Source organism: Bombus impatiens, unplaced genomic scaffold (genome assembly GCF_000188095.3).
Source record: "Bombus impatiens unplaced genomic scaffold, BIMP_2.2 scf_0673, whole genome shotgun sequence".
NCBI classification, from domain to species: Eukaryota; Metazoa; Arthropoda; class Insecta; order Hymenoptera; family Apidae; genus Bombus; species Bombus impatiens.
The window spans coordinates 582690-606595 of NT_177092.1; the positions used below are offsets into that span (position 1 = coordinate 582690).

Below are 23906 nucleotides of genomic sequence, written 5' to 3' on the forward strand. Positions count from 1 at the left end.
CTCGAGCCGCAATGGCTTTGGGCTGAGATGAAATTGATTGGAATTCAATGTTCATATGGGCTTGTATCTATATCACGTGAATCATCCAGAGAATTAATACCGGAGAATTAAAAATTAATTTAAAAATTGTCTTCGAAAGCGTGAGCATTTTATGTTTTCTCGCGAGAACAGTGCTAATTGGTTCCACCTAATGCGGAAAGTAAAATGTGCGGTAAAGTCGTTCTTTTAATAGGAAAACTCGTAATTTATTGAACGCGTAATTACTAGAAGAAAAAAGATTATTTACAATTGTGAAAAGTATATAATAGAAATAATAAAAGAAGAATGCAGAATTAAATTCAACATAATAACACATTTATAAAAAATAGTACGTATAGAAATACACATTTCATATTGAAAAATTAATACTTTTGTTTTGGATGCTATTCTTGTAAACAGGTTTTTGTATGCGATGGAAATCTGCAAATGTTACACATATGTTTTTCTTACTAGCGTAACACATACGCGACATCGTTTTCTTCTTAAACTCGGTCATTTTCTCAATTTCTATTCATTCTATTTTGTGTTAGTTGAATTTTCTCAGCAATTTTCTTGGCATGCCTAGATCATTATTTCCAGGGCTGTACTGTATGGAACCCGGCCATATAAACACGTCTGTGCACTCGCTATGTTGCTAGGGAAAAACGTTCGTCTCTTGAGTAAAAAAACGAGACAGTTGGCAAAAAGAAGTTCTCGTTCTGCGAGACAGACAGAAATAGGTAGAGTGTCTCTGTCTCTGTCTGAAATATTCGTAGTATTTATGTATATGTATATGCGTGCCACGCATGCGTAAAACGGGACCTTTGCTTGCCCTCCATCTTGATTTTTTTTGACTCAAAAGATAGACGGTTTCGTCAATGTTTTCGGTATCGGAGTATCCAAACCTGTTTATATGACCGTGCTACGGGCCATTCTCTTCTTCGCTTTTTTTGGATCTATTCGAAATAGTATGTAATCTGTTGGACATCTGACCCTTGTTCGAGTTACGAATTAATAATTAATAAATAAGTAAGAAGGCGTACTATCCAAAAAGGCATATTGACCAAAGTAACGTTATCTTCAAGCGAATATATTGTAATACGAAAATAACGACACGCTACTGTTTCTCTTCTTGCTCTTCTTCTTCGTGTCGGGTTCGTAGTCAGTAATTCCTAGTCACTGTCCTTCATCAGCTGCATTTCAAAGCACCTACTCAACGATTTGTCAGCGTTTTCCACTTGCTAGCTTAGGGTTTAAGCTCTAGGCCTTAGAAAAAGGTATTAAACCTCTTCCCCTCCCGTTTTATGGTCACAGCAGGATCAGAGGGAAAGACTTCTTCCATTCCATCGAATGAAAATAAAAAGGAAGGGCTTCTAGTTGGTAGACCACTATCACCTTGTCTAGCCCAAGGGTACGGGCTCCTAAGTATAGGAAACTCTCGTGTTTCCCTCACGCAATAAAAGAAAGGTAAACATATTAGATTATAACATAAGAAAGAAAAAAATGGACATAATGTTGAAGTTACATATAAACACAGGTGTTTTTGAAAGTGTTCCTGTTAATCCTAATGTTTACGTCGGCTTCATATGACACTTATTGGATGCCATGTTTCAATAGGTATTATTAAAATGTAGATAGGTTGTAAATATTTGGTTTTAGTATTTCATACAATTTTACTATCTTTCGTGTGTTTCACGCTCTTTATGTATAAGATATTCGAAGAAAGAAAATGGTGGAAGAGATAGCATAAACGCGAAGTAACGCGAAGAATAGCAACGTAAAGGGTTTACTTTCCGCTCAATAGTAATTAGAAGCGAAAATTAATATGATTTGTTCGGATTATAGAGGATAAAATCTCCTAGGGACTGTAAAACACGAACCCAAAGGAAAATAACCAAAGAGAAGATACAGTTCAAAAAAATTAAGAGCCAAAACATTGATCATTGCCACGTTGTTTCAATGATACGATTAAAATTCAGATCATAAAAAGAAATTTTACGACTATAAAATTTGTGAAGAAATTTCTCGAACATTTAAACATTTAATATTTTTATACCGATAGAGAAACTGATCATGAAAACAAAGGATTAATTAAGAAATAACTGTCGAATTTATTAAATACACTTCTCCCCTATTAGTATGTTATATTATAACTTATCGCACATTGTGTATGAAATACATGTATTGTTATGCTGCATTGTATTAAAAATTTTTCATTGCGGTTTATTTTAAAATTCTGCATATAAATTGTTTTACTAGCGAAAATATTAATGTATCATCGAGATATAAGAAAAACAAGGTACTCGTGAAAATCCGATATAAATCCGATATAAATGTTTACATATTATACAGAAGGTGATGTTGAAACTAAATGTAATTACGAGCTTTTCCATTCACACAGACCAATTTCACATGTTTTCTCTTTCACAGCTGACTCTCAGGTGCTTTTCTCGAATGCATACGTATCCTCAATTATTTCACAAAACCACATATATACACACACACACACATTTTCTAGCGCATTTAAATGGATTCTCTAACGCAATTTGGAGAATTAAGACCTCACATTTAGGAAGCTTTAAACTGAATTATCTGAGACGTTTGTTTCACTGTATTTATTCGCAATGATATTATGAATATACGCACATTGAAAGCAGAGGTGAAGGATTAGAATGCATCATTAAACAGTTATAAACTGTAATAAAATTAAGTATTAATAGATAAGATGATAAATTAAGTATTAATAGATAAGTATTAATAGATTAATAGATTGATATTAAGTATTAATAGATAAGAAGATAAATTAAGTATTAATAGATAAGATTAATAGATAAGATGTACAAATATATATGAAATAGAGGTATTATTTTTCAATTAAATTAATTAAACATCAGATTGAACATTCTATTTTTATTAATCGTAATAAAAATAAAAAATTTGTAGGCTTGAAACAAATTTAGAAATGAATGTAACAGCTATTTAGCACGAGATATTTAGGGCAAGTAGTATATTTCGGATACATCACAAAAGTGTTTGAATAGTCAATGATCCATTTCTATGTACATTCTATGTATATTTTCAGCTCACTTTCAAATTTTATTCATTAAAGCGATTAACAAATTCCGAAATATTTTGTATAACACGTAGATACATAAAAGCTTCCTACGATAAATTAATAAGTGCAGATAATGAATTATTGATGTGACAATTGGTTAAATGCCTGAGATAGAACGGCGATAAGAGGAAAGTAACAGCGACTTAGCTGCAATAACTGAGCTGTGAAAGCTATTTAAACCAATCTTTTATCGGAAAAAGCGGAAAATCCTAATTCCAGTTGAATCTTCCTTAACTTTCGCTAGAAATTTTTAATACATTGGAAATTATAAACTAACAAGACCGTGTGAGAATTTCGTAGACGAGACTTTAGATTGTTCATCGATTTTTCAAACGTGAACACAATAAGCTTGCGTCTAACACGAAACAAGTCGAGAACAGTGGGCTGCTACGGTGGAACAGGATTGAAGCAACGTGTCGTGCAGCTAGTCGAGAACAAACAAATGTAAACAGGCCGGGGCGTGCATATTGGATGTATCGAGCTTGTTGGCCACGGAGCAGAGCTTCGATTATTTCAGTCCCCTTTTGTTCGTCTCGTTGCTTCCGCTCCATTTCAGACTACGAACCATACGCCCGAAACGCGGCTTTCTTAATTAATTCGATCTCGATCGGAATACGTATGTACATGATTTCATAACTGCATTCTGTCAACAATAAGAGGAATAAGGCAATATTACGATGCAATGATGAATATATGGGATCTTCCGCTTTCCTTCCTCTTTCTTCTCTTATTTTCTTATTTTTCTCTTTTGTTTAGTAAATTATAAGCTTATCATTCCCCCCGTCTCCGTGCCGCTTTTATATTGTTCTTTGAGAAACTCTTTATTGTTTGGGGTTGCTTGGGATGCCTTTCATCGGATACATTCTTTAGTTATTATTAAATAGCAGACTTTTACTCAATTTCACATCTGCATGAGTGGAGTATAATTTAAAAAATGTAATCTAAATAGAAAATTGTTTTACCCATTAAATACTGCAAAAACTACTACACTCTGAATATTTTTTACCTTTCTGTAAATTACTTGCATTCTGTACTTTCAGATTTCCCAGAAATACATAAATATTTACAGTGTAATGATCATGACGCTCTTCAAGTATCATTTTGAATCAAGAGAATAAATCCAAATGTTTGTTTTTGTGATTTTAATAAAGAATTAAATAAATCAAAATGTTTCCTCCTTCTTAGACATATACTAAGATCTTGTAGTCAAGCTTCAATATTCTAAAGCTCTTCTCACGTTTGTTTAATGTAGGTTTAACATCGCATCAACTACCAAGGTATTAACGTATACATTGAAATTTATAAAGCTCTCGTGATATTTACAAGTTAATTGAAATTCCTTGTAAACCTTCTTTCATCGGCCTTCCTTTACCGACTATATTGTTCTAACTCGTTTAACTATTCTCGTAAATACGACACTTGTCCATTAAGTCGTCACAAAGGGCACGCGTTTAGACATAGCGTAGTTTCGAAACTTCAAGAATGCGCGGTTTAACTGATCCCTCAACATTGTTAATCACAGTACATCTGTTACCTTGAAAACTGGAAAGCATCTATTATACCTGCCTTCCAAATTGCAAACTATGTCAAGAATCTTTAAACTTAATTTTTAACTTGTATTATTAATAGAGTGCGGATGCATGTTATGTAAATTCATTTTTGCTACTTATACAGTTTAGTAACTTCGCCTGATTTCCACTGTTTAACCCCAGCCATTTCACAGTTTGGATTAAGTTCCAATAACAAAAAAGTAAACGGTTATTTTCGGTATCAACAATTTTTTGAACGATGAAAGTTCCTTTATGCGGACTAGTATCTATAACGGTATCTAAATAAATTTATTGAAACTTAATCTAATTCGTTTGATAAATTTCGAAGGTTAAGTAAATTAAATAGAATAATAAATAAAAAAAGATATGATATTCTTATTTCATGAAATAAAGATGCGTATGTCATCTCTGTAGATATTTTAAAACAAGCACATTATTAAACGAAAGTATGGGATTTATTTGTTGCAGGATGCAAACGGACTTGAACGGAGGACCTGGTCTCGCTGTAGTAGCGGGAGATGTACTTGCTCTGCGAGGAACAGGACTTGCCGCTGCCGAAACATGGGCTCTCCTATGCCAGGCAGCCCAGGCCCTCCAAGATCTTTTTCTCTCAAGTAAGTTCTTATTCTCATTCGACAAAGTATTCTTACTTTAAAAATCCTCAACATAATAGTGAAATGTAAAATTTCTGTAATACTCGTAACGCTTACAAATTTTTTTTCAAAAAATGCTGATTATCTCATTGGGGCTTTGAAATGATTAATTGTTAATCGAAAGGTGTTACAAAATTATGCATTCAAGAAATGACGTTGTTATATGTTTTATTATTAGTAACACCCGCGTCAGCACCTATTGCCCGACTCATAACTTTTATATGCAGCCGCTCAATGAAGCTTCCGATGTATAGTTTTTGATATGATCGCATATTAATTACTACACTATGGGGTAAGATAACCAACAAATTCTTTTCGGCCGTATACATGTTAACCATTTCATATGTTATTCGTAAATTGTTAAATTATATATATATGAAGATTATAATTAAAAAATGTTTGAAGAAAATGATTCGAATATCCAATTTATATATCTATATAAATATATATGGAATATATTTCTTTCTTTATTAATACTATTTGGAAAAAGTATGTTTTAATTTTGTGAAAAACAATAATATATTATTTAAAAAAAATGACAAAAGTAAATTTCCGGTACCGGGAATCGAACCCGAGCCTCCTGGGTGAAAGCCAGGTATCCTAGCCACTAGACCATACCGGATTATATTAGAATGTCACTAAGTTTCAAACAAGACGCATTTTTTGAACACACAATTTTTCACTTGTATATTAATATGTAAATTACGTTACATAATTATTAACAAAGCGAACGCCCTTGTTAATTTCAATAATCATAAGTAACGTATGCCGACAAAGTCAACATTCTGAATAGCTTTTCCCTGTACATGTTATCGTTGCTTGGTTTAGTCTCCGAGATATTTGCAAAAACCATTAATTTAGTTTACGTTACGATTATGCTTCTTTAATTTTCAACTCACAGAAGAAAGAGAAATCAATGGATTAGGTTTGATCTAAATTATTCTTCGAACGCCGTAAGGTTGCCGATAACGCTACAATTCGTATTAATCTTTATATTATACTATCGTTATTCGAAATTGGGAACATTTCAATCATGATATTGAAAAAAGAGCTGTTCGATTATCAAAATCGTATTGTCGTTGAAAGAGAAACGTTTGTGAATATCTCAGAAATTAAAACCAAGCGATGGTAATATATATATAGTGAAAAGTTCTTCAGAATGTTGAATTCGACAACATCTATTAATGTCATTAAGATTGGCAAGGTTGTACGTTTTGTACATAATTTTATTATATTATTAAAAAAAGTTGTGGATTTTTATGCAAGCAAAAGAAAAAGAAAAAGTTTCAAAAATAAATTTCCGGTACCGGGAATCGAACCCGAGCCTCCTGGGTGAAAGCCAGGTATCCTAGCCACTAGACCATACCGGATTATATTGTGTCCTTCCTAAGTTTCAAACAAAACGCAGTTTTTGAACACACAATTTTTCACTTATATATTAATATTTAAATTTAGATAATTATTTACAAAGAGAACGACCTCGCTGATTTCAATAATCTTAAACAAATTGACAACGTCAACATTCTGAATAGTTTTACCGTATACATGTTACCCTTGTTTGGTTCAATTTCCGAGATATTTGCAAAAACCTTTAGTTTACGTTACGGTTACGCTTCATTTATTTTCAACTTGCTTAAGAAAGCAAAAATTATTGGATTATGTTTGACTTAAATTTTTCTTCGACAGCCGTAAGGCTGCCGATAACGCTATAATTAATATTTATCTTTGTATCACATTATCGTTATTCGAAATTGGAAATATTTTAGTCACGATATTGAAAAAAAGGCTGTTCGATTATTAAAATCATATCGTCGACGAAACAGAAGCTTTTGCGGTTATCTCTGAAGTTACAGGCAAACAACGGTAACATGTGTAAGGACAAATTCTTCAGAATAAAATTCCCAAAATTCCTCGATAAAAATTTCAGTCCTTCAGATCGGTAAAACCGCCCGTTATTGTTAATAATTTCATTAATTTACTAAAAAATACTATGGATTTTTATGCAAATAAAATAAGAAAAAGAATTCAAAAATAAATTCCGGTACCGGGAATCGAACCCGAGCCTCCTGGGTGAAAGCCAGGTATCCTAGCCACTAGACCATACCGGATTATATTGGGTCCTTGCTAAGTTTTAAAGAAACCGTAGTTTTTGAATATAATTTTCCATTTGTATATTAATATTCAAATTATGTTAGATAATTATTTACAAACCGAACGCCTTTATAATTTCAATAATCGTAAAATATGCCATGAATAGCTTTTCCCTATACATGTTAACGCTGCTTGGTTTAGTCTCCGAGATATTTGCGAAAAAACGTCAATTTAGTTTACGTTACAGTTAATGCTTCATTAATTTTCAACTCACAGAGGAAAGAGAAATCAATGGCTTAGGTTTGATTTAAATTATTCTTCGACCGCCGTAAGGCTACCGATAACGCTACAATCCATATTAATTTTTATATCATATTATTGTTATTCGAAATTGGAAACATTTCAGCCATGATATTGGAAAATGGGCTGTTCGATTATCAAAATCGAAAGAGAAACTTTTGCGAATATTTCCAAAATTAAAGCCAAGTGACGGTAACATTTGTAGGGAAAAGTTCTTTAAAATATTTACCCCGACAACATATTTTAAGGTCATTAAGATTGGGAAGGTCATCCGTTTCGTAAATAATTTCATTAATTTACTAAAAAATACTATGGATTTTTATACAAATAAAATAAGAAAAAAATTTCGAAAATAATCTTCCGGTACCGGGAATCGAACCCGGGCCTCCTGGGTGAAAGCCAGATATCCTAGCCACTAGACCATACCGGATTTCGTATCCTGCGTCATATTGGAACTGTATTTAAAGGAAAAATGTACTATTATATAAAATTTTAATGAATTAATCGCTCGTATGAGTAATTTTCAATATTCGAATCGTAATCAATACTTGAAAAATAAAATCTCATATAAAACTTATCTATTTTATAAGAAATAATATGTAAAGTAAAACCATACAATTGTTGGAAATTATAATAGTTAATAAGCATTTAATAAAGTAATTTAAATTTAAATTTGTTCATGTGTAGTATAATAAGTAAACTACCTAATAAGTAAACAGAATAAAATATAATGAACTTTATTCTATCTATTTGTTATATCAATCGTGTTAATTTCGACAAATTTTTTTTATCTATGGTGATTTAAATTTGTGTTTTAATTCAACAATGTTTTCTTTAACAACCTGAAATAAAATAAATTGTGCAAGCTCTATTCTTGTGAAACATTTAACGACAAAAAAGGAAACAAATCTTAAATTTACATGTTGAATTCAATTTATTAAAAACTTAACTCAGTCTCAAAAATTTTGCCTTAAGCCTTCTTTGAATAAAAAAATAATGAAAGGCTGGTTCTAGATGTTCTTGCTTACACTATTAGCTGAATTAGAAACAGGACAATCTAATTAATTATAATTACGAAAGGAATAATATATATATATATATATATATATATATATATATATATATACCTCTAAATATTTTTAGCAATTAATGTTTATATTATAAGACAAAAGGTGATATATATTTTGCTTTTAAGACACAAGTAATTTAAAAATATTCTACAATGATGGTTAAAGACTCGTTCAAATTCGCTTCAAGCAATGTTCAGCAAAAGAATGGTCGGTCGGTTAATTCATGGAATCTCAGAAGACATTTTCGAGTGTTCGGGATCTAGTTATTGTTATAGGGTCTCGTCATAAAACTGTCGGTCCGAGCGGTGTAAGTTACGTGTATAACTTTTCCTCGTATATTTTAGGTAGGCTTTTGCCTTCTGCATCCTACCCTTGTCCTACAGATCAAGAAATAATTTATAGGTATAAAAGAAACTTAAATTTTATATAATACGAATGTATATAAAAAATAGCTAATTGTTACAGAAATATTTGTAACATTCAACATCTCATCTGTTTATTACCATAAAGATAATATGGCAATAATCGCTTTATTATGCAAGTTAAAATTAATAACGTTCTCAATTACGATGTCCGATACATTCCCCTCACACTAAGTCGGCGTTTGTGAGTAACATCGCAAGTTACAATGCAATTATGAGTGGTGAATCATGTGCATTTGCCTATATTTCGAGCGGTAAACCAGCGATTTCCTGTGTTTCCGTATTTGTGAAATGAGTAAGTTCATTGTTACTAGCTTTCCAGCATTTTCGCGAAAGTGTTCATGTTTACAAATTAACACTTTATTAATAAACTTTTTCTCTACATAACTGTATAAAACTAATGATTTTTATTATAATATCAGATATTTCGGCATCGATAGTTCGAATATTAGAAAGTTCGATCATAAACAAGGTTAATTTGCGATCTCTCTATATTTTGGCTTGTACTAAACATACAATGACTACAAAAGGTATTTGTACATACTCTTACTTTCCAATGAACAGTCTTCTTTATTAGGTTTTACATCTTATTTTCATAGTAGGTACAACATTTTCGTAATCAGATGAAAATACTTGGACTTGATTATTTAGTATGCAAACATTATAATAAATACGATGCTGTGCGAATATATTACTTTTTGTAGCTACTGTATGTTCCGCAAAATCCATTAAATATTCATAAATTACCGATCAGTTATCATAAGCAACCTATTTGGCATGGAATTATTTTCATCCAGCCATCAATTTATCGTCGAAGACACACACGCAGGACGTCTAGCTAATACGCGTACGCTGCACAATTTGAATAGCGTGTGTCCAAACATGCAACGACGATGCGATACGATACGAAATGGAAAGCGGAACGTAATATTATAGAGGTTGGAAACGCGGTTTGGATCGATGGCACTAAATCTCCGGACAAAGGCTATTCAGAGCGTTGTTAAATCGCATGATCACGCCGATTACGGTTTGCACGCTTGGATCAGGAAGTCAAACGTCGTGCAGCCGACATTAAATATTCAATAATCACAGGGCGTGGAGAAACGTGACTGTCAAGGTACCGTTGCATCTGCACCCGTTGCCTCCCTCCCACGATGCATTTTCTTCCAAGTGGTATCTACTTTCGAATTCTACTTTCTTCGCTTCTGTAACAAGCGTAAACTAAGCTCAGCTTTACGCTAATTTTAAGACGAGTCGTGGCTCAATGAGACTATGATGTAGGAAAGATCTATACAAAATTATATACTTAGGGGTCTAAGTCTGTAACTGTTGATTTAACAAATAGTTGTAAGGATAAAATATTTTCGAGTGTCGATAAGCAGACTCTACCCGCTTATGCTTTCACCAGGACATCTGTGGAGGATACGCTATCCTGAAATATCCTATATCGTATGTATCGATATATAGGACAACCGATAAAAAATGACAGAGAAATTTGCCTCATCGATGTGACAACGAGGCCCTTGAATTTTCCTAACAGGACCATTCCTTCTCGTAACGGCGAATGGATTGGAATCGATTTGTATTCTGGGATTAGCTAAACGTCTTAAAATAGCGGCCGTAAAACGGAGTTTTGATCGTACATTACGAAGTATAGACTTTATTGAAACGTATATTTCTCACATTGTCAATACTGTATGACCAAAATGAGCAAATGTCCGGATACTTTGAAACGATCATTTAAATACTTTGGTTTGATAAAGACTGTCCAAATAGATAAGATTGATTTCTAGAGATTGTTATTTATTTACGATAAACTTATTTTATGTATTAAATGGGGGTTTTTAATCTATATTGTGATTTTAATATAAAATTTGATTTTAACACTTAATGTGGACTAACTTTGTTTTTTTCTTAGATAAGTGCAAAATGTACACATTTCATGAATGCTTTATTAGATAGTAATTAATAACAATCGCAAAAGCTAAAAAATATTTCATTCATTTCGTTCTAAATTTCAAAAAGAAGAATTCCGGTACCGGGAATCGAACCCGAGCCTCCTGGGTGAGAGCCAGGTATCCTAGCCACTAGACCATACCGGAGATGTTAGTTCTGTTGAGCGATTATGGAATCAACCAAAATTTGCCAAGGCAAAATTTTATTATTCATTGTTTTAAATATAATAAACATATATTTAATATCAATTTATTTTGTAACAAAATACGTAAATTGTTGGTAGAAGAAATAATTTGCCGTAGCGTAAAATAATACAAATTTATAGAAGTATATAGTTTATACAGTATAATATAATAAACAAGTAAAGTATAATAATTGATCATACAAAAATTATTTAGTCCTATACGCTTATACTTTATGCTTATCTGTGCATGCTAAATTTGGAAATAAATACCGTGCAATTCAGATTCCCTTTGAAATTATACTTTTATTTCATTAAATATTGTTGATTAATTCCTGTTTGATAATTGACAGTTAAACATAATTATAAAATATTGAAAACAATACCTTTAACTAATCTTCACTTATCCAATGCTTATGAGCTTTAGCAAATGCAAGTCGTCTTGTTCGATTCCTAGAATTCAGCAGTGGTTTCTTTTGGGGGTTTCGTCCTCTTAAGTTAAGCACTAATTTGTGTATCGTTTTTATAGTTTATATTAGAACTATTACTATATATACTATATATACTATATATACTAATAACATATACTAATATTATTTGCACTACGTAAACAATTCTTTTCAAAACAATCAATGAATCCGGCGATCCATCTGCGGCATTGTTTCCCGTGGTCTTACGTTTTTCGGCTGATCGCAATACATGCCTGCTTGTGCATGCATACATGCATACATGTTTTCAAGTAAATTCTTTGATTTACCCATAGTCCGTTCCTACTTAAATGAATTGTAAGCAATAAAAAGAATCATGAATCCAGAAGAATTCCAGAATCATGTTTTACCCAGATCGCCTTACACTAATGTCCACTGTTTACAAGTGTAAGCGGTAACTAACTGTTGTAACTTCTACATTGTTTGTATTTAACAACTGGCGGTCTGAGGTTACGAAAGTTAAATATACAATTATGTTATTACAAAGAGACAAACCGAATAGAAGAACAATATGCGTATAAGATGTTATAATGATGCCTGGAGTGTCTATTTTAAAAAATGGTAAGCTTCGGTTAAACTAATTCCTTCCAGAATACTATTTTAGTAAATGAATAAGAAGAATGGTATATCGATTTTTATCTCCGTTAAGTAGTTGAAAGGTTTTGTTGAAACTAAATGCATAGATTGTTGTATATTTTGGAATTCTAGAATTTACAGGACATTCTTCGAAGTTTTATCGGTGAATAAACGATCACAAGGGAAAACCTTTTTATTAGAGATTGTAAGTAATCTCATAGTCCATCAAAATGAAAGGCACAGATGTTTCACAAGTGTTACGGTATTGCCTGCGAATCAAAGTCATAACATCTGTTGTGTATTGATATCTAAACTTGAACTTTTAGGCTGTCTGTTGAAAAATTCACGAATGTAAATCTGCCTAAATTCAAATAAATGTAGATTTCAATACGTGACTCGAATGGAAGAAAATTTATTCAAACGGAATAAATTGCGAATTGTAAACTCACAAAGACAGAAGCACATTTACGAAAATGTAAATTTGAGTTAGGTTGTGTAATAAATTCACTAACGCTCCTTAAAAAGCATGTCAAGCGTTGCTGTTTCTGTATAATTCTTCTTTAAATCCACCCAATCGATAATGTATATTAAGTAATATGTGTATTTACTTTATGCCTTTTTATCATTCTGTTAACCTTCTTATCAAAATTTTAAGCTTTCAGTACATCGTTCAGTGAATTCTCTTCGTTACAATTGCAGATTACACGTATAAATTAGACTCTTCTCAATATTTTCGCGTAAACTCAAATAAAATAATACAATATCAAGCCTAAGTTAGCTTATAATAATTTGTATCGTGTCAGTAACAAATATTATTTTGTTAATTACTAGTTAAATAGATAATTACAAGCAACAATTATAGCTTGCATACGAAACCGTATACTGTGCTAATGCTTTTGTGTATGCCACGATATTTGTATTAATGCAATCAATAATTATGCATCTTCGATAGATTAAAAGAAATATCGATACTATACTGTATATAAAAAAATAATTCAATTTTCTAATTCGTATCACGAAATATCAATTTGACGATATCTTCAGATCGCAAAAATAATTCATGAAAGCTGTATTACGCCAGGGACGTTTCATGGTCGCATAGTGCATACATAGACGGTGGTTACAAAGCGACGCGCGAGATTACGCGTGTTACCTCAATACGCTCTACCCGCTCGATTCTTAACTCGCGTGCACGAGTTAATAAACGTGTTTACAATGTGGGCAATCCCAATCTCCCGCTCCGGGCTTCCGTTGAAATTGCCAGAAGGTATCCTGCATGCGAATGCGATGCCACCGTTCACATAGCATGACTCACGAACGTCGCTCAAGAGCTACCTGCTGGATACAAGGAGCTCGAGCCTCGAATACCGAGGATTTGTCCTTGCATCCAGGTCAGAGATGGCGATTGACGATCACGATCGAGGAATTAGAGCGGTTTCCAAGCATTCTGATGTTTACTCCAGATTCCAGGTGGCATTTTAGTGATCGTTCCCAAATTGTGAAAACAAATGGAAACTTGCTCCTGATCGTTCAATAATAAACATATTTGTTAACTATCTGAGTAGCATCGATGACTAGACTGCGGATTTTTATGCGGACTTAATTTTTTATGAATGTAATTAAAGAGACAGAATGCGTGCAGAGATTTGTTTCACTTACCTGAATATTACAACGATTAATATAGTTTAGATATTTTGTATATTTTTGCACGATGTAGATTTTTTGTGCGGTGTTGCCATTTTATATTAAATAAATGAATGAAGTAAATCAAACTTTATGTAGATGCATAGAAATCCGCAATCCATTGATGTTGGTACAATATTCTGATGCTCGAAAGTAGTTGGACGCTTGGTTATTTTTGTTGCTCGTACAAAATATGGTTTTGTAAAGTTATGGATGAGAAGAGCTCTGATAATTTTATTCTCTATTGTTATTATTGCAATTATTATTGCCAGGATCATTATCATTATTATTATTACAGTTATATATTGTAAAATATTATAGCAATGAACTTGATTTTCAAAATTGTATTACAGTTCCAATATGTATGCAAAATAACACACATCCGTAAATTAAACATTAATTAAAACGTTACTATGATATTGATTACTATTTTGTACGTATTATGTAAATTATACGATAAACGAAAAAGAGTTCCTTTATATCAATAGAAAAAGAATCACGATTACATAACTCATATAAAGATTATATAATTACGATGAGTATAAAATTCATATAAAGATTATATAATTACGATGAGTATATAATTCATATAACATTATATATATAGTATATATACTATCAGTTTTTGTATACTACAAATATACTACAAATATTATTATCTGTGACAGAATTTTTACAAGTTTTAATAAAACATTTAGTTTACCAACTTGAAAATATATTGAATTATATTCTTATCAATAAATGATACAGCATATTACGCAAGCGTATAATTGCAAAATCGATATCAATGGCATTTACATAGCAAAAACGACACAGTCTACTTAAAGCTAATCTTCCAGAAGTAATGCTACCTTGATATGGCGAAGGAACTGTCGTAAATCTCACATCAATTCAAACCAAAAATTCAATGTATCTGTTTATAATTCGGGTTAAGTTTCCAAGGAATTGAACAATAAACTGAGGGAAACTTTGTTTTTGAAAAGTAGTTTATCTCAGTTCATGTATGTAAATAGATATAGTTTTTAAAGGTGATATTTTTGACTAATTCGACTAACATAAAATTATGTACTCGTCCTACCTATTCCTAAAATTTAGGAGGATTTACAAACTCATAAAACATTTCACACGCATATTATTATCTTAACCCACTCGATGCTGACAATACAGCGTGCGCGTTCCACGATATCTATGCCACATATGGTGTGTGTATGATGTGGCGTGTGCTTTAAAAAAAAAATGATACTGTCAGTGTTTAAAAACTGTTGGGGAGATAACATTGTATGAAAAGGAAGCAAGTGTACGGAAATAAAGGTTGACATTATATTTAGAACAGAATGCGTATAGCTCGTGTTCAGATTCGTTGGAAGTTTAATAATAAATTAAGACAAAGACATATTTTGATATCTAATAACAAGTATAATTTACATTATATTACTTGATGATTCTTAAATGTGTTCTCTTATGAAAGATATATACGAACACATACGTATTATAAAAATGTCGTTCTTCGTCATATATCGAGTATAACACTGCACAATCGTCAAAATGCACTGTTACTTTGCACATCGTGGATTTCTAGCGTATTTGGTTACCGCTATTGCTATCGAGAAAATATCGTGGTCCACGAGAGATTAAAAACGTTTCGTGGTTTCTTGATTCGTTTTATATAGTTTGTTTTTCGTACCATTTTTACCACTTCCGTTTGCACCATTGTTTTCCTAGCATTTGACGTAAAATATTGGTTTGTGGTTGATGTATTTAAATAATTTATATGCTATAGAAGTTTTTCAACTTTTTCACGTGCACTATATATATAGCTTTGCATGTTTGATTCGTCGGAAGGAATGAAATAATTGTCAAGGCGAGTTTTATAATTTCAGAAGCGATTTATTTTGATTATAACATCTTTTGTACAAATGGTAGTAGAATTATGATAGCTGAAAAGATAAATTACGGAAAATGCTTGTAAAGTTATAAATACTTTTAGTTTCTTTTTTCTAAATAACAGAAGATCGTGACCTATGTAGAAACATCACAAAATTAGATCTTCGTCTCCTATCTTCTCATATAAAAAAGGAAATTCATGTTTTTTCATTGATTTTCTAAAGATTTCTAATTCTGTGTACTTAGTTAGTAATTGCGTGTTCGAGTATCAGCATTATGCACCTATTTAACACCGCGTGAAGATCTTATGTTTAACTTACAAATTTCGATCCGATACAAATTTGAGAGTGAGATTATTTGACTTGGTAAATTCATAATAAGCGTAGTTAGTACAAGTTAATCGATAATATGTTAATTACTATACGGTTTCTCTAAAGAAACGTTGCATCGCACATGTTAGTTTTCTCAAGCCAATTACATTAAAATACTAATTGTACATAGGTCTGTTCACAGAATTCCACGGTAAATTTCACAACCTCACAAAGCACTTATTACGTTTCTCCTAATCTACATAGATAAATCCACATACATAGATAAAAATGCGAGAAAAAATTTAAGAAAAAGAGATACAAGAACGACATGAACGACTTAATCATCAGACGGTTTTACCATCGGTTAAGTTACTTTCTCATACGAAACAGTCCTATCTCCTAAACCAAAGATGCAAAGTGTAAACAAAACGAAGCACATAAATCCACCAATATCCTCGACCGCACTTTATTAAACGCCGCAATGCTTAAAGGTCGTGTAACCAAGTTAAGCGTAACACCGTCATTACAAATGCAGCAGGTGCCTCGTGACATAACTCGTGCGCCGAGGAAATATATCACTGTAACAACACTTGCGTGTATTTTACCGCGGCATAACAAAGCTGCGATTGTTACATACGCACGTGGCAGGTCGCGAAGGGAAACCGTGATGACATTGTCGCTGTACGTTAGTCGTTGTATAGGGCGAGAGAGGGCAAACAATCGCAGAAACGTCGAAAACGTGGCAATAACCGATGTCTAGGCATACTGACGCATATCGCGTAGCTTGGAACGCAAAGTTTGCGCTCGCAGCTCGCAAAATACGCGTCTCCGTGTCTGCCATTTCAACGGTGCTGTGTAAACAGCCAAGAGGATCGCGCGACCGAGGTCAAGCTGTACGATAGGGATGAAAAGGGAGAGGAACCGCGTAATCCCTACATATGAGGTTCCCTTTATCGAAGTTATCCCCGCTCCACGTTACTCGCTTTTTCGAAGACGCACCACACACGCTGCTCGGATTGTTACGTCCCCTTTATCGCGACTCGACGAAATTTTCGTTTGACATTTTCAAACGCGACGTTGTCACTAGTGTTACATGTTGAGCGTGTCAAGTAGAAGGTGGCGTGATAAATTGGGTTCTTACGATTTTACGAAAACGTAGTTTTGCTTTGGTATTTTTCTTCGAAAACGCGGCTAGTTTGAGATATAAATCTTTGAATAAGTGTTCTGTTGTTTGGCTACGAAAATTAGTTATTTTAACTCTTGGTGGTTATTTGTGTTAAGATGACAGGTATGTGATTGTTTGTTTATATTTCGTGTGGAAATGACTTACTTCATCATTTTAATATAATATGTTATCTGTCTCATATGTTTTGATTAGTATAATAATATTATTATTAAATGATAAATGAAAACATTATTTATGAAAGTTGTAGGTGTGGTTGTAAGAGAAACATAACGTAGTTACGGTGGTAAGCTTCTTTATAGTAGCGCCATAAGCGCCATGAAGCGGTTAATATCTTTCTTTTGTAAGTGAAACGTTCAATTCTTCATTGTTAGGTAGAATAACGAGAATACCCAGTATTAGAATTTACTGTACTTGGTATGTGAAATATAAGCAAACAGAAATTACTAAATATTACGATATTACATTATTAAATTGTCGATATCTGATTAATGGGTATTAGCAACTTTCTTATTTAATGTTCATAAAGTAATGCATATGATGGTTTTGACCGGAGAACGAGTAAATATCCATATTTAACGTGAAAGTAAGAGAAATTCAATAAGAAACATTTCACGAACAGTATGCTATAAATTCGAACTTTATTACATGACTCAGTAAATATGAAAGCGGTTCACATATAATTTTGTGTGTTTATAGCATTAAATAATTTATTGCTTTTACTAGAACTTTGAATTGATATAATTATAATGTACTTTAAATAAGAAGCGATTATTTTATAATACTTGCTATTATAATTGCCATTATAACGCGCTTATAACAGTACTTTAAAATAATATAAATTACCATAACTTACAATTGAATTACAAATTTTATTTGTTATACTTTAACACGAAAGTGCATAATATAGAAAACTCTGACTCAAGCAAATTAACATAAAATGATATGTCCCTTCATCTGTATCTTATATGTACCTTAAAATAATAATGTTAAAAATGATTAGATATTGCTGCTTCTGTATATATGTTCAATATCACAGTAAACAAGAGCATTAACAATTAAATGTAATATTTGCTGTTGATGAACATTCCAAGAATAATTGTATTTCAAGAATAATCCGCGTTACTTGTTTACTATATATATATCAAAATTCATAATTATCGAGTCATAGGAGTTAAGCACGTATGCCAAGCACGTGTTTTGATTGTACAATGCTGGATGAAGAGCAATTTCGACGTGGTAATCCCGACAAATAATATTGACTCAGACCTTGCCACATTTACATTTGCTTTTCCTTCTATGACGCTAGAAATATACACGCGTTCCATTTTCTCCCATTTTCTTTCTCACTAATTAAAATTTAGATGTTTGTTGTTAGCCATTCTGAAATAACGAACGCTGAAACTCATTTAAATTTTTATTAAACGAAGACAGAAAATTATCACATATGTTTTCGATAAGTTTTGAAAATTTGGTATGTGTGTAGATATAATATCGCTTTCTTTATGTCGTAATTTATAAGCGATACAGATTTCATATTTTTGCTGATTCATACTTGAACGTTGTATTTTAAAGTAATTTAATAATTGGATTACGAATATTTATACGAATTCTTATTTTTATGTATCTTATTTCTATAATTTAGAAGATGGATCTTCCTATAAATACTGTATAGAATTTCGCAGCCTATTGTTAATATTTGTATACAATAATTTCACTCGTGTTTTTAAATATGCTTTGATTTTCACACAATATTCCGCTCATACGATTATATGGATATATATATATCAAAGTTTTTATCACTTCCTTCTTTATATTCTTATTTTATACACGCGTATCTCGGATACTCTCAGTTCGACGTGAAACATGCTTTTCACGGAGATGTATTTTAAATTTTAACAGCTTTCCAGAGTTGCCGCGCAGGATATCAATTTTTCACGTTTTCCAATAAACATTTTTCTTGCACGCGGCGACCACGTGAAATATCGAACGTGCTAAGTGAATAAAAAACGTGGTGTGCAACTTCGTGTTATCTCGATGCAATATTTTATATATATGCACGGGGTATCCAGACTCACAAGAATAGAAAAAAAAGAAACAGCCATGAAGACGAAAATGACGCGCGTGTACCAACGTAAATTTGAAACTTGATTAAATGCCCTGAATAACGTGTTTTCCGATTTTACGAGTTCAGTTAAAAACACAGATTAAGCATCTCGAGCAAAATTCTACAAAAATCCCAGAAATGTTTCCATACTTTCTTTACCTTTTTTATTTGTCTCTTTATATATGGAAATTGGATTATCTCATGTAACATATGTAAAAACTAACATCGTGTGGTACAGTTTTATGTGCTATAAAGAAATATTCTGGCAGAGAAAATAATTTTTCAATTTAAATAATAGCTTGTTATAGATAGTCATCGAGCAAACAGATATGCTTACAATTTAAATATACCTATGTACCAGTCAAAGTGTATTCTAAAGATATACACATTTTTCATGAAATATTTAAAAAATTGTAATATCATTTGTTAGTCCTTTTTATTATAAACAAGAAGTAATTTATAATTACACAAAACTTACATATTTAAAATAATCTCGTTTTCATTTGAATTTTCTTATTTTAACATATTTTGGAATAAATTAATCTATTAAAAGAATTCACAAGCGTATCGAAGCATCTTATATATTGAAGTTGAGTCATTCAAAAAATTACTTTATTTATCCTGATATTCGCTGGAAACCAAGACAAGGAAAGAAAATAAATTTCATGTTACTTTTAGTAATGTGACACTGACAATGAGAAATGAGGGTGAGGACTCGAGTAGAATTATACAATAATTCTAGGAACAAGTTCCTTTCCATGCATAATTATGATCCCTACCCCGTGCCCGATATCAATGTTACTTTATAATATGCCAATGAGGCTCGAAATATGTGACCAGAAATTCGAATAAAGGAGAAATCAGTTTCGAAAAGAGGCACGTGCCGAGGGTGATTCAACTTCGCCTGTCTGTCCTCCCTCTTTCTGTTTCCGCTTTATTGATTCTTCGTGAATTTAGCCACACTCGTAGCATGGAATTATTAATGAAGACAACGTGCTCTGTTTTCCTATAAATCATACAACGAAGCATTTTTAGAGTCAGTTTCTCAAGCAGATTACTTTTGTTCGTGCATAGAAATAGATGTCCTTATTCGTGTGAAAAGTTCTTTTATTCGTCAACTTCTGACTTCCATGATTTTTTACCACTACTCGTAAATCAAATTTAATTACCTTTAATAATTAATGATGAAATACACGAACAATTTAACAACCAATAACATAGAAATATATAATAATATTAATTCTTTTCATTGCTAATATTCTTACACCACCATCGAAAATGGTATGAAAACATGTGAGTGCCCTTTGTATTTTATTGTAATAATACAATCAACATGTAACATTGTCTAAGATGCTTTTTTTAACTATTGAATCTAGTTTAAATAATTCGTAGATCCTCCTCCATGTCATAAATTAATCGAACAAAAATAAATTCTGATTAAAAATTGATTATCTGTACTGTATATGTAGAATGGTGTTTGTAATAAATGTACATTAAAAACTGTTTAAAGCCAGAAAAGGGAATATTCATATTTTCTTTGTATTGATGTATATTTGATATTTAATCGCTAATTTTAATTGAGCCTGCAAATAATTGTACGGTTTATTCAACGAGCTATATGTTAAATCATATTGTGCGAATAGTGCTATGTTTCAAGTGCAAAATTTCCATCAACAAATGGTGCAATTTTCGCATGGAAATTTGATTCGTTCCCATCTTACGAATAATCGTACAGTATCTATGGATTAATGTCATTTGCATCCCAATTGTTAATTAAATTCGTACAAGACGAGGGAAGAAACTTTGATGTTATACCGTAACTGTAAGATATATTCCGGCAATAATTTCTCACGATAAGACGAGCTATATCGAAGTTCGAAGGCTAAATTAGTTTGCATTTCTGACACGAACTAACTGTATTAAAGTATTTGGTAGAGTGAGAATAACCGTGGTCGTTAGTTACCGATTGATCGAGCGAAATAGAGTTTTCCAACTAGAAATCGACGGCGAGGAATATTTTTGAGAAATTATTGCGCTTAGTCAGATTATTTATCGGGTCTTATTTATGCAAAGTAGGGAATTCATTTGATAATCAAATTTATAACAAGTGAAAGAGAATATTCATTGAATAAACTTTCTTCTAGTTTCGGTACCTAAATTCGATGTTTCAATAGAATTAAGAAATGTATACTATAAAATTACTTTTTTTTAGTTCTAACGAGTTAATTAGATTAGAAGAAAGCTGAAAATCGTAGAAAAATATAGAAAACAATGATCATAGAACTGTACAATAGAATTGAACCTATTTGCTATAAGTTATTTATAAAATGCCAAAATTACGGCTCATACATAATGAAATTATTATTATACAGATTAGATTTAAGTCAAAAACCCTAAAGACATTAAAAGAATCTCGCATTGTAGTAATATATAATATACTTTACCTGAGTAAGTAAATGGTTTTAAATTAAAAATGGAATATGTATACCTCTTATGATATACAATATCGTACGTTTTACGTATATCTCTTAAGATAATTCGTGAAATAGTTCCCGTTTCTATTATGCTATCTATCATGGTTAACTGTGTTAGAAATACAGATTTCCTCAGTGTCTCGTACAGACAAAGTCAGGCACGTAATACTCAAAGATGATCGATTAAAATTGAAACGGTTTCGCGAGATAATGCTATATACATGGTGAAACAATTCAGCTATATTCAAGTATGACATTAAGAATTTCAATTAATATCAGAATCCAAATTATTTATTATTGTACTTCAAAAATTAACTAAAATAGAAAACCAACTAAAAACGATTTATTAGATCCTAACGCAAAATAGAATTACTCGTTCCATATTATTTCTAAAATGAAAATAATAATACAGTAAAAATGATTCATTATCTGAAGTTCTTATCGTTTATTTTTATTTCAAGTAAAATTTATCCAAGTCTGGTTTATAAATCGTTGTTTGGTTATATAGTTACCATTGTATTGTTCTCGAATTACAATGAAGAGTAGCCGTGTTGGAACTCAGTGACCGTTGCCTCAATAATGGCAACTCGAATTCGTAGCATCACTCACCGGTTTACTAACGGGTACAGACTTTGCGTTTCAGATTCGAGTTTTGCTCTTGATCTCTCTTCATCTATCGAGCTGTACAACTCGCAACGGATCTCTGTGTGTCTGCTGGTTCTATCTCGACCATTAATTACCTCGAAACGCGCTCGGATCCTACGCTCTGAAGTGGCATGTTTAAAATCGTCTTTCGCATTAACGATCGTACCAGCATCCTACTGCAGGCTCTTTTAATGTCATTTTTCTTCGAGGGATCTTGTAATACGAGGAAAATTAGTTTGTCCAGGGCGAACGAAAATATTTGTTCTGTTGAAAAAATTCTCATTTTAACCAGACGTAAGGCATAAGGTAATTTTAGTGCTGAAGATATTTACATAGACGTTTCGCTTGGATGAGAAACAAGAACTAATTTTTACAGGATAATGTCAGATTTTCAGTTTCAAGATTTTAGAAGTGAATTATCCCAGGGTTTGTGACTTTTGCTAAATTAATTGAATACATACATTTTTGTAAAACGACGTGCTTAGGTTAACATTTGCCCCTAAAAATTAGGTATTAAATACTGCAATGTCTACAATGTCTGTACTAAGTGCATTTGTAGAGTAATTACAAATATTTTAAATATTATTGGAATCTTTTATCTATAGCGTCATATACAAAAATTCCATTCGATTCTTCTTACTTTTTGCCAGCTTGTACAATGCTGTGAATAATTACAGACTCAAACACTAATTCTAATATCACGAAGAATTTAGAAATAAAAATTTCACTTTATATTTATTCGCGGCACTCTGTATAACCAAGAAACAATTCCGCTGAGAAGAAAATTGTGCATTTTGTGACCGAAGTTAAATCGGACAAAATCGTACGTCGAGAGATTAACTTCCTGCTGCTGAACAATCAGCCCCTTCATTGAAACCTTTTCTGCTCTCGTTACCAGAGTATAATACGCGCCACCTTTTGCACGATAGCAGACGCAGTCTGAAAAAGGAAGAAAAAAAAAGAGAGAGGAAGAAGAGGAACGGAAGAGACTCGCGTGTAAAGCGGGGCATATTTTACAGCGGTATGCCGGCAGCCAGGTGGCCTCATCTCGTTCACCTCTTTGGCGCCGGCTTTGCTCGAGGATTGGAGAGGGCTAGGTCTCTCTCGCTTCTCTGGAAGCAAGATAGTGGCCTAATGGCTTCTCGTCCTTATTTCGTCGTTTGCCATCCGCGCGCCGTGGCTAAATATTTGCTCGTCGA

General features: G+C 32.3%; 1 protein-coding gene and 5 non-coding genes across 12 annotated transcripts in view; 1 reads left to right on the forward strand and 5 right to left on the reverse strand.

Moving 5' to 3' along the window:
• LOC100740788 overlaps nt 1-23906 on the forward strand; it is a 145660-nt gene that overhangs the window by 72290 nt on the left and 49464 nt on the right. For all 7 annotated transcript variants that reach the window (XM_012390011.3, XM_033322847.1, XM_033322842.1 and 4 more), the window contains one exon: nt 5152-5297. In XM_012390011.3, coding sequence (XP_012245434.1) covers nt 5153-5297 — 145 coding nt within the window. In that variant the 5' untranslated portion in view covers nt 5152. The remainder of the gene's footprint in view (nt 1-5151; nt 5298-23906) is intronic.
• TRNAE-UUC lies at nt 5887-5958 on the reverse strand. The gene has a single exon. It is a non-coding gene; the product is annotated as a tRNA-Glu (tRNA).
• Nucleotides 6635-6706, reverse strand: TRNAE-UUC. The gene has a single exon. It is a non-coding gene; the product is annotated as a tRNA-Glu (tRNA).
• Nucleotides 7373-7444, reverse strand: TRNAE-UUC. The gene has a single exon. It is a non-coding gene; the product is annotated as a tRNA-Glu (tRNA).
• Nucleotides 8086-8157, reverse strand: TRNAE-UUC. Its single transcript has one exon. It is a non-coding gene; the product is annotated as a tRNA-Glu (tRNA).
• Nucleotides 11250-11321, reverse strand: TRNAE-CUC. Its single transcript has one exon. It is a non-coding gene; the product is annotated as a tRNA-Glu (tRNA).